Source organism: Dendrobates tinctorius, unplaced genomic scaffold (genome assembly GCF_039654945.1).
Source record: "Dendrobates tinctorius isolate UK_male_01 unplaced genomic scaffold, ASM3965494v1 ptg000452l, whole genome shotgun sequence".
NCBI classification, from domain to species: domain Eukaryota; kingdom Metazoa; phylum Chordata; class Amphibia; order Anura; family Dendrobatidae; genus Dendrobates; species Dendrobates tinctorius.
Window position 1 is genome coordinate 326,716 of NW_027362114.1, and position 12,755 is coordinate 339,470.

Here is a 12,755-nt window from a genome sequence, read left to right on the forward strand (position 1 = left end):
GATCTCATTATATTATTAATAACAATTTCATTCCCGATTATTCCCGTCATTTATTGCTCATTACATTCTCTCTATATAATAACAGATTCCTCTTTGTTACACGTCCTAATACTGATCATTTATATCTCTATATTGTAGAGGAAACATTTCTAGGAGTGTATACACTTCACCACCAACACTTCCCATAGATTTTATTATCATCACTGTTATTAAGCTGCTTTTCTCTTTATATCTTTACCATATCACTGTTTATTCTCTTTTCTTACCCGTTGCACAGTTGCACTCTCACTGGTCACTTGGTGGGGTCACATTTGGCTGTTTTCACCTGCATTGTTTTGTTTCCGGACCCCCTCACTATCACTTCACCTGACTGATCGCTACCAGATGGCTCTATGCAGCATTATTCATCTTGGTCTTACCAACAGGTTTTCATCCTGAACCTCCTGCTTCACTGGGGATGCTGAACGCTCTCGTGGTGTGGGCCCATCCGGTCTCCATGGCAACGAGTCCATCCAGCATAATTCCGTTCATGATTTACACATGATTTACACAAATTATATTTTCTTGTCTTAATTCTATACTATTTAACATTACAAGTTGTGTATTTCTGTAATTATCTGTATGTACACATGATTGATTACCACTTCTGTCTCTGAAAAAAATCCCCTTTAACCCTTTCTGACATCGGGTGTAAATGTATGCCGATGTCGGACTCCCTCCCTTTGATGTGGGCTTTGGCACTTAGCCCACATTTATTCCGGCACGATAGGCCGGAAATTCCACCCATCAGTGACCCTGTCTCGTGATCGTGGGTCACTATTGGGTTGGCATGACAGCCAGAGGTCTCTAACAGACCTCTATGGTTTTGTCGCTGCCGGATCCTAAGAGTGCTGCCCATTAGTCGGCGCTCATAGCAAGTGAGCAACTCTGCTACATACAGGAGATCTGGTCATTGCCTCTATGTAGCAGAGCTGATCGGGTTATGGCAGCTTCCAGTCTCCCATGGACACTATTGAAGCATACCTGTGGAGACATGGGGGGTCAGTGGGCACTCCAGTCCACTAGCCGAAACCGCATAGACCAGAGATCGTCCTACCAAATTCCTGCTGTCCTTTTAATGTGGGCAAAACACTACTCAGACAACACACAGTGAGGGTAATGCAGTGTGGCAATGCTTTACTGAACCACAAAACAGGCAGATAACACATAGAACAGTCCCAGCAAAATACCCAAGATGGCGCACATCACAGAGTCTCATCTGTTATGAGCTCATTTTCTGCTCCACCAGTTGAGAGTTCCCCTTCCGTTCTCCCTCTGGTGGTGACAGGAGGTAGTGAGGTTGGTTTAAGTGGTAGTGACCTGCCACCTGGTGAGGAAGATAACGATTGGATCTCTGGAGTATCAGATTGGATATAAGACAGCCGACGCCCTATCCTAGTGCTGGTGATTCAGTCTGTTTCTCAGGTCTAGGACTCAGCTCTGTTCCAGTCTTCTCAAGATAAGTCTGTTTTTTGCTAATGTTCACACTTGCTCTTGTTGGTCTTTTCAGTTTTTTGTGTGGTCAGCCAGCCCGGCTGGGCTGTGCTGAATTTTCACTCTTATTTGCCAAATTGCCTTTCTTTTGTCCCTTTTTAGATTGGCCTCTTTTTGCTCTGTCTCAGAATATTTCAGAGTGCTGATATAGTGGGAGAAGTCTAGTGACTTCAGGGTTAATTTTGCTATCAGTTGTGTTGGACATTTTGTAGGGTTTTTTGGCAGACTGCAGACAGTGTCTTTTCTTTCCTGTCCTTTCTAGTTAGTTTGACCCCATCGTTTGCTCAGCCTATTTTCCTGCCTTTGTGTTTTCATCTTTTTTCACCGTCAATACATGTGGCAGGCTGTCTCTCCTTTGGGGTCTGCTCTGGGGCAGTTAGTTTTCCTCTTTTCCTGCTTTAGGCTTATTTAGTTCTCTGGTTGTGACAAGGCATCTAGGACCACTGTAGGAACGCTCTACGACTGCTGCTAGTTGCGTGTTAGGATCAGGGGTCTGCAGTCTGCATAGTTACCAACCTCTTTGGTTTTCTGAGACTTAGCTTGTATTTTTTTTTATTTCTTCCTTGGCTACCCGTTCATAACACTCATCTTTCCACTGACTAAACCGGATAATAGCAGCTGTGACTACAGATCTTCCAGCGTCACTACCTCACATGTGACACGCACACAGAGGGGAGTGTTGTGAGTTCATTTTCTGGTCTACCAGTTGTGAGTTCTCCTTCCAGGCTCCCTCTGGTGGTAACAGGAGGTAGTGAGGCTGATTTAATCAGTAGAGATCTGCCACCTGATAATGAGGATGACGATTGGACCGCAGGAATCTCAGACTGGATTTAAGACAAGCTGACGCCTTATTCTGGTGCTGGTGATTCCTTCTGGCTTTTCAGGCCTTGGTTTTCAGCTCTGTTCCAGTCATCTCAAGCTAAGTTTTTCGGCTAATGTTCTCACTTGATTTTGTTGGTCTATTCAATTTTTTTTGTGGTCAGCAAGCCCCGGCTGGGGCTGTGCTGAATTTCCACTCTTATTTATCTGTATTTGCCAATTTGCTTTTTGTCCCTTATTAGATTGGCCTCTTTTTGCTCTGTCTCAGAATATTTCAGAGTGCTGATATAGTGGGAGAAGTCTAGTGACTTCAGGGTTAATTTTGCTATCAGAAGTGTTGGACATTATTTTTGTAGGGTTTTTGGCAGATTGCAGACAGTGTCCTTCCCTTCCTATCCTTTCTAGTTAGTTTGGGCCCCATCGTTTGCTCAGCCTATTTTCTTGCCTGTGTTTGTGCTTTCATCTTGTTTCACCGTCAATACATGTGTGGGGGCTGTCTTTCCTTTGGGGTCTGCTCTGGGGCAGTTAGTTTTCCCTTTTTCTTGCTTTAGGCTTATTTAGTCCTCTGGCTGTGACGAGGCGTCTAGATTTATCGTAGGAACGCTCCACGGCTGCTGCTAGTTGTGTGGTTAGGATCAGGAACCTGCAATCTGCATAGTTACCAACCTCTCTGGTTTTCTGTGACTTAGCTTGTTTAGTTTTTTCCTCCTCGGTGACCCATTCATAACAGGGGAGATAACGACAAGTGTAGGAAGATGACAGTCCATTGAGTCCATACAAGGCCAGTTGATCTGAGGATCACAAGCTGGCTTCATCTTCCAGGGTCGATTACTACACCTGTGGCATGCACAGAGAGGAGGTAACAATAAGTGTAGGAAGATGACAGTCCATACAAGGCCAGTTGATCCGAGGATTACAACCTGGCTTCTCCAAACGTATCCATGGTTCAGTGATGGTCAATAGAGCAGATCTGTATTCTTCCAACCGAGGCTGAAAACCCCTAGGTTGTTTCCCTTAGAATCATAGATCCGTGTCCCTCGTAATGGAACCATGATGTAAAATGGCTGCTGTCCTGTCTCTGGTCCTTTTGGGATGTATGGATGTCTTGGCAGAATCTCTGGCTGTTTCTCTCTCAGTCTCTTTATACAGAGGCATGTAACCTATTTTTAGACTTAACAAGTGTCCCTCATTCAGTCTTTACATAAAGGGTAAGAATGGAGATGAGATCAAGTAACATTACTTTATTTAAACTATTTGCATAGTTTTCAGCAAACATCACTAGTGATCAAGGATAAGCGCACAATAAAAGTCAATATTACCGGCTGACACAAACAAAAGTCCGTTATCTTGACCAACCAAAAATCAACACTTAAATTTGAAAGCCAGCATACAGATGACATTCTATTATTCTTCCTTTGCTAAAAAATAGTCATCTGGTTAATTAAGATACAATGCTGTATGTCTTCACAATGCCAAAAGTAGAAAAAAAAGTTTTTAAAAATATATAAAAAAATATTTAAAAGTTCAAATCACTCCCCTTTCGCCTGATTCAAAATAAAACAATACCAAGAAAATAAAACATATACATATTTGGTATCGCCATGCTCAGAATCGCTTGATCTATGAATATAAAAAATAATTAACCCGATCGCTAAACAGCTTAATGAGAAATAGCCAAAATGCTAGAATTATGTTTTTTGGTAGCTGCAACATTGCATTAAAATGTAATAACGGGCGATCAAAAGATCGTATTTGCATCAAAATAGTATTCATTAAAAACGTGAGTCTCAACACCGCTGAAGCGGAGTATGAGTGTTTTTATTTTAATGAGGCCAAGCATGAGGAATGAGTTCACTGAGAAAAAAAAAATATATATATATACCATATTTTTTTGGACTATAAGACGCACCTAGGTTTTAGAGGAGGAAATTAGGAAAAAAAATTAAAGCAAAAAATGTGGTCAATTCTGTACTTAATGTCCCCTATCCTGGTATGTATGGTCCCCTCACCCCCATCCTGATACACAAGGCCCCCTCATACCTACCCTGGTATACATGGCCCCCTCATCCCTATCCTGGCAGGAATGATCACCCTCATACCTATACTAGTATGCACGGCCCCATCCCTATCCTGGTATGCAGGGCCCCATCTCATCCTGGTATGCAAGACCCCCTTCCCGGTCCTGGTATGCAAGGCTCTAAAAGTGAACCTGGAAATTATAGGCCAGTAAGTCTAACCTCTATTGTTGGTAAAATTTTTGAAGGGTTTCTGAGGGATGTTATTCTGGATTATCTCAATGAGAATAACTGTGTAACTCCATATCAGCATGGGGTTATGAGGAATTGCTCCTGTCAAACCAATCTAATCAGTTTTTATGAAGAGGTAAGCTATAGACTGGACCAAGGTGAGTCATTGGACGTGGTATATCTTGATTTTTCCAAAGCGCTTGATACCGTGCCACACAAGAGGTTGGTACACAAAATGAGAATGCTGGGTCTGGGGGAAAACATGTGTAAATGGGTAAGTAACTGGCTGAGTGATAGAAAGCAGAGGGGGGTTATAAATGGTATATTCTCTAACTGGGTCGCTGTGACCAGTGGGGACCGCAAGGGTCCGTGTTGGGACCTATTCTCTTCAACATATTTATCAACGATCTGGTAGAAGGTTTACACAGTAAAATATCGATATTTGCAGGTGATACAAAACTATGTAAAGCAGTCAATACAAGAGAAGATAGTTTTCTGCTACAGATGGATCTGGATAAGTTGGAGACTTGGGCCGAAAGGTGGCAGATGCAGTTTAACAATGACAAATGTAAGGTTATTCACATGGGAAGAAGGAATCAATATCACCATTACACACTGAACGGGAAGCCACTGGGTAAATCTGACATGGAGGACTTGGGGATCCTAGTTAATGATAAACTTACCTGGAGCAGCCAGTGCCAGGCAGCGGCTGCCAAGGCAAACAGGATCATGGGGTGCATTAAAAGAGGTCTGGATACACATGATGAGAGCAATATACTGCCTCGGTACAAATCCCTGGTTAGACCGCACATGGAGTACTGTGTACAGTTTTGGGCACCGGTGCTCAGGAAGGATATAATGGAACTAGAGCGAGTACAAAGGAGGGCAACAAAATTAATAAAGAGGATGGGGGAACTACAATACCCAGATAGTTTAGCAAAATTAGGATTATTTAGTCTAGAAAAAAGACGACTGAGGGGCGATCTAATAACCATGTATAAGTATATAAGGGGACAATACAAATATCTCGCCCAGGATCTGTTTATACCAAGGAAGGTGACTGTCACAAGGGGGCATTCTCTGCATCTGGAGGAGAGATGGTTTTTCCACCAACATAGAAGAGGATTCTTTACTGTTAGGGCAGTGAGAATCTGGAATTCCCTGCCTGAGGAGGTGGTGATGGCGAACTCAGTCGAAGGGTTCAAGAGAGGCCTGGATGTCTTCCTGGAGCATAACAATACTGTATCTTACAGTGATTTGGTTCTTTAGAAGGAAGTAGATCTGGGGATTTATTCTGACAGAATTCTATAGGCTGAACTGGATGGACTAATGTCTTTTTTCGGCCTTACTAACTATGTTAATATGTTACTATCTCGTCCTGGTTTGCAGGGCCCCATCGTATCCTGGTATGCAGGGCCGCCATCTCATCCTGGTATGCAGGGCCCCATCCCTATTCTGGTATGATTGGCCCCCGTCTCGGTCCTGTTATGCATGGTCCCATCCCTATTGCCCCCACCCCCAACCTAGTATGCATGGCCCAATCAGAAAACATAAAAAAAATACACTTACCTACCCGGCGCGCCTTCACAGCATCCTGATCCAATGCCAGCAACTGCTTTAGGCTATGTGCCCACGTTGCAGAAATGCTGCAGAATTGTCCATAGCATTTCCGCAACTCCTCGCCACTGGTAAAATGCATGCGGAATTCACATGCATTTTACCAAAAAACACAAGCGCTTTGCAAGCATTTTTGCTTGCAGAATGCTAGCGCTTTCCAAGCGATTTGAAGCATTGCTTGGGAAAGTGACTGACAGGTTGGTCACACACAAGCATAGTGCTTGACAAGTGTGACCAACTTTTTACTATTGATACTGTCTATGCAGCATCAATAGTAAAAGACAGGATGTTAAAAATAATAAAAAATAGGGATATACTTACCCTGTCGGCCTCCAGAGTCCTCCCGGTCCTTATGAATGAAAACTCTGGCCAGCTCTGGCGCTGAGGGAAGACCGGGCAGAGGGACGAAGTGGGCCATCTTGGAAAAACGATCCACCACCACCAAAATGACTGTGCAGCCCGAAGAGCGGGGTAGGTCGGTGATGAAATCCATGGCGAAGTTTTCCCAATCAACCGCAGGGACGGGCAACGGAAGCAACAAGCCGGACGGAGGTCTTCGTGGCACTTTGTTTTTAGCACAGGATGGACAAGAAGCCACAAAGTCGAGTACATCTTGGTGAAGCGTGGGCCACCAATAGTGACGCATGAGAAGGTCAAGGGTCTTCTTGGTTCCGTCATGGCTGGCCAGTTTGGAGGAGTGCCCCCATAGAAGGACCTTTCGCTTGAGATTCTCAGGCACAAGCATCTTGCCTGGAGGGGGAGTAAGCCAGTTCACTGGAGCCACTGTGATGATCCTAGTGGGATCAATGATATGCGAAGGTTCCTCCGTGGTTTTGTGTGGCTGGAAGACCCTGGACAGGGCATCGGCTTTGGAATTCTTGCTGCCAGGATGGAAACGGAGCTCGAAGTCAAATCGGGTGAAAAATAAGGACCATCTGGCCTGGCGAGGGTTGTGTTTCTGGGCAGACTGGAGATAGGTCAGATTCTTGTGGTCCGAGAAGATGACAAAGGGATGGACAGCTCCTTCCAGGAGGTGATGCCATTCCTCCAAGGCCAACTTGATGGCCAGAAGTTCCCGGTCGCCGATCGAGTAGTTACACTCGGATGGAGAAAAGGCCTTCGAGAAGAAGCCACAAGGGTGCCGGCGACCGGAGGCGGTTCTCTGGGACAGTACTGCCCCGGCACCCGTCGAGGAAGCGTCCACCTCGAATACAAAAGGTCGATTGCTCTCAGGACGATGCAGGACCGGAGCCGTGGAGAAAGCCCGTTTTAGGGTCAGAAAGGCTTCTTCTACCTCAGGAGACCAATCTTTGGGAGTAGACCCTTTACGGGTGAGCGCACAAATGGGTCTTGTGATCGCGGAGAAGTGGGAGACAAATTGCCAGTAATAATTGGCGAATCTGAGGAATCGTTGTATCGCCTTTACTCCGATGGGGCGAGGCCATTTGAGGATGGCAGCCAACTTCACGGGATCCATCCTTAGACCAGTGTCGGAGATAATGTATTCCAGAAATGGCAGAGAGGTCTGTTCAAAGAGACATTTCTCGATCTTCGCATACAGGCGGTTCTCCCAAAGACGCTGAAGCACCAGGCGGACACTCTTTATGTGGGACGAGAGGTCAGGCGAGAAGACGAGGATGTTGACTAAGTACACGACCACACAGGCGTACAAGAGATCCCGGAAGATCTCATTGACGAACTCTTGAAACACCGCAGGAGCATTGCAGAGGCCAAAGGGCATGACCAGGTACTCATAATGGCCGTCTCAAGTGTTGAAAGCGAATAGCGTACTGTCCGACCGTGAGAGAGCCCTGATGTAAGCTAAAGAGTGACTCGGTGAGAGAGGCTAACTGACCCGGCTCATCGAAGACCCTACGAAACGTATCCAGGAAAACCGGGAGACTCGAGACTACTGGATCGTCACGTTCCCAGAGCGGATTCAACCAAGACAGGGATATTGCTGCGGCAACCATTTAAAGTGGAGGCTACACTGATTTAAGAACCCCCTACAGAGTTTGGGATCCCTGGTGAAGCGAGGCGGTTTGGCGAGGCGGGCATCGGGAGAGCTGTAGACGCGGGAGGAGGAGTCGGGGCTGCAGTGGCAGGCTGGAGGGCAAACAAGCGGCTGTCCAAGGAGGCCATGTAAGACAAAATGTGGGCTTGAGTATCTTGTTGCTGACCCAGCTCCTGTTGGAGACTGGACAGCTGAGTGGCATTTCCAGGATTGGCCGCCTGCAAGGCCAACAAACGGGTGTCCATAGACTTCATGACCGACATAATGCGTCCCTGATTCTCCGGCAGGAAGAGCAACTCTTTCTGGGTAGCAGCCGTAGTACCGGCAGAGTCCATGGCCTGATTGTACTGTTAGCATGGGTGGTCTGGACCCGGAAACTCCAGGAGTGGACCCTCTGGACCGTGGCACCGAGGGGCCCCGGGCGACCTGCCAGGTGAGACCGACCCATATACAGGGACCGTTAGGAGCAGGCCCAGGGGTTCGAGTACCACGGTAGCCGGTACCGAGAGGGGCGGCTCAGGATGGACCGGAGTAGGACTGTGGGACTGAAGTATAGAACGACGGAACAGAGCTGGAACCAGGAGGCAGAAATGGAGTAAGGCAGTAGACTGGAACGAGGAGGGAAGACAGGAGTAGGAACACAGGAGAAAAGATGGGAGGAGGATGGAAGGACAGAAGCTGGAAGGAACTGGAACTCTGGAGGCAGGACTGGAGTAGGACAGCAGGACTGGAACAGGAACACTGGATGTAGGACTGTAGTAGGATGGAACAGGAACACCGGAGGCAGGACTGGAGTTGGATGGCAGGACTGGAGCAGGATGGAACAGGAACACCGGAGGCAGGACTGGAGGACGGCAGGAACATCGGAGGCAGGACTGGAGTAGGATGGCAGGAACACCGGAGGCAGGACTGCGGAAGAGAGCAAGGAACACGGGTAGCAGGACTGAGAGGCTGCTGTGGAGAGCAGACGAGAATGGAACTGCAGGAGCAGAGAGCACACGATGAAGTGAGGCCAGTGTGCAAGGAAACACAACACTAAGCCCCCCCCTCAGGGGGAAGCGGCCTGATATGGCTCCGTCTGGTCTGCCATTGGTTAGGGAGGTGCTTCTGGGTCAGGGCATAGCCGCAGCACAAGAAGCCGGAGGGAGGCGCGGCCGCGGCCTATGGCGCATGCGCATTGTATGCAGGGATGGCATCGGCCGCGAGCCCGTCACAGGTGACCGCCACGGCCATCGGATGGGGAGAGGCTGCGACATGGGAATGGAGACTGGCAGCGGTGTGGGAGCGGAGGCCGTGTGAGTATGACTGAGCGGTGTAACAGATGCATTGCACGAATGACCACTGATGACGTAGCTGTCATGAGACCGTGACGTCACAAAGGTCATTTGTGTAATGCATCCCTGGGAACGGAACTTGCTGACAGCGTGGCTGAGGGCCAGAGGCCTCAGGGGGCCAACAGAGGGTAATATATATTCCTATTTTTTATTTAAACTCTATTTTTTACAGGAATATGGTACCCAGGGCATAGAGGACAGTCTCCTTTCCTCTAGACCCTGGGTACCATCCACACATGAAGTGCTCATTTTACGTATAGTGGGCATAGCCACATGCGTACAGAGAGCGTTTCAATGCTATCCTATGGTGGAGGAATCGTCGCGATTCCTCAAAATTAATGGACATGCTGTGGATTTTACCACTATGCGATTCTGCAGCGGGAAAATCCTCAGCATGGGCACAGCAATTGCGGATTCCCATAGGATTGCATGGGAATGCGTTTTTATAGCGTTTTTTAAGCATTTCCGCTGTGGCAAAAACTTGGCGGAAACGTTTAAAAAACGCAACGTGGGCACACAGCCTTATGCTTGTATGCAGCACATGGCAGGGACATCAGGCATTGCTCAATAGCAGAGCACAGCTGCTGGAGTACTCACCGGGACTGTTCATCGGAGATCGCAGTGAGTATTCATTGCTCTTCAGTAGCGCGCAGTGTCAGCCACCGACTTCCTGCTGCTGCTGGCGGTCACGTGTGCCGCTACTTAAGAGAAATGAATATTCATTGGATTCATTGAATATTTAATATTGAACTATATTCAAGCGAGGCTAGACAAAAAAAAACAAAAAACTAAAATCATGTATCATGTTATCCAAAACAGTCAGAAAACTAGCCACATATTGGCAGACCCCAGACCTCAGACTATATACTGTGTAAGTTTATAAGCCCCTCCAGTGTCAGGAATAGATAGTATGTGAAAATACCGAATATACCGCTCAGGGAACACTTAACTTTCAGAGATAATTTCCATATTCATACTAAATAATGGCACAGATCTCCCAGACATTATGATTGCACATATCCCTAGTCTTTATACCGATATTGCACTCATTCCCTGACAGACTGCAGCATGGCCATTAGTTAGAAGCTGCTAATGATCTTTGGAGCAGGTAAGTTTTTCCTGAGTGGTACATATTGGACCGTCTGAAAACTGAGTTTAGTCTAGGACAATTTGTCTGCACTACTAATTATCAGCAGTTACATTACCAAACTAGGGCAGTCCCTATAGGAGAAAACACAAGAATTATACTGTATTTTCACATACTATCTATTCCTGACATTGGAGTGGCTTATAAACTTACAAAATATATAGTTTGAGGATCTGCCAATATGTGGCTAGTTTTCTGACTGTTTCGGATAACATGATACCTGATTTTATTTTTTATTTTTTGTCTCGTCTCGCTTGAATATAGGTCAGTGCTAAATAGTCTCCTGATGAGTCGCTTTTGGTGAGGACGATGAAACCCGTAGAAGTGAGAGGCTTGGAGAGTGAGTGTGTATATGTCACCTCACCCTATATACTGAACTGTGGGGTATATGTTTCTTCTATTAGTCATCTATTGACTAACCTTCAGGGGGTGAATTATGGGTATAGTTTTACATTTGGAATTAACAAAGTTTAGTTTTATCCTTTTGTCAGCAAACATGAGGAATGACAAGAGACAACCCATTTAAGAAGATTCAATTTTGATTAAAACTATTCCAACACTATGAACATAAAAAAGGCTTCTCCCCTATGTGACGTCTCTGATGTCTAACAAGCAGCGTTTTCCGGTTAAAATATTTCCCACATTCTGAACAGGAAAAAGGCTTCTCCCCTGTGTGACTGCTCTGATGTCTAACAAGAAGCGCTTTCTGGTTAAAACATTTCCCACATTCTGAACAAGAAAAAGGCTTCTCCCCTGTGTGAGTTCTCTGGTGATTGACAAAATGTGATTTCTGTGTAAAATATTTCCCACATTCTGAACAGGAAAAAGGCTTCTCCCCTGTGTGACTGCTCTGATGTCTAACAAGAATCGCTTTCTGGTTAAAACATTTCCCACATTCTGAACAGGAAAAAGGCTTCTCCCCTGTGTGACTGCTCTGATGTCTAACAAGAATCGCTTTCTGGTTAAAACATTTCCCGCATTCTGAACAGGAAAAAGGCTTCTCCCCTGTGTGACTGCTCTGATGTCTAACAAGAAGCGCTTTCTGGTTAAAACATTTTCCACATTCTGAACAGGAAAAAGGCTTCTCCCCTGTGTGAGTTCTCTGGTGATTAACCAATTGTGATTTCCAGTTAAAACATTTCCCACATTCACAACACGAAAAAAGCTTCTCCCCTGTGTGCGTTCTCTGGTGTGTAACAAAATGAAATTTCTTGTTAAAACATTTCCCACATTCTGAACATGAATATGGTTTCTCTGCTGAGTGAATTCTCTGATGTGTAAAAACACTTGAATTCTGAGTAAAACATTTCCCACATTCTGAACATGAAAAAGGCTTCTCTCCTGTATGAGTTCTTTGGTGACTAACAAGATTCTCTTTCCGGTTAAAATATTTCCCACATTCTGAACATGAAAAAGGCTTCTCCCCTGTGTGAGTTCTTTTGTGTGTAACAAAATGTGATTTCCATGTAAAACATTTCCCACATTCTGAACATGAAAAAGGCTTCTCCCCTGTGTGAGTTCTCTGGTGTGTATCAAAATGAGATTTCTTGTTAAAACATTTCCCACATTCGGGACATGAAAATGAGTTCTTTGCTTTAGGAGCAGGTTGTATTTTAATGCCTCTTTTGAGACTTTGACTTTCCTTAGTAGTCAGTAATGAATCAGGCGTTGGGACCTGTTTCATAAGATCAGATGACAGATCTTTGCTGTGAATGGATGATGGTATATCTGGAGTAATAGCAATCACTTCAGTTGTATCTTGTAGGATCTCTAGATCATCAGATTTAAAAATTGAAGATGTCAGCTGTCCTTCTGATCTCCTGGTACAGTCATCTGCTAAGATAAAAAACATATTTTTTAATAAAATATCCTTGAGTTTTATATTTTTGAATATTTCTACTTAAACTGTCCATAAAAATAGCAAGCTATGTAAAAAACTATAATTATTTACCAAGACAATGAGACTTTACAGTCTAATAGGAAACCTTGTTGGATGAACCAGTAATGTGTGGTGTTGAACTGTTTGTTCATTCTGCCTCCCAAAT

At 45.3% G+C, this 12,755-nt stretch overlaps 2 protein-coding genes across 2 annotated transcripts in view; one reads left to right on the plus strand and one right to left on the minus strand.

Moving 5' to 3' along the window:
• Positions 1-12,755, plus strand: part of LOC141077459 (uncharacterized) — a 261,894-nt gene that overhangs the window by 159,630 nt on the left and 89,509 nt on the right. The gene's annotated exons all lie outside the window — the stretch shown is intronic.
• Positions 1-12,755, minus strand: part of LOC141077444 (uncharacterized) — a 78,861-nt gene that overhangs the window by 42,029 nt on the left and 24,077 nt on the right. Inside the window, 1 exon segment of the mRNA XM_073564391.1 lies at positions 11,273-12,546. Coding sequence (XP_073420492.1) covers positions 11,273-12,546 — 1,274 coding nt within the window.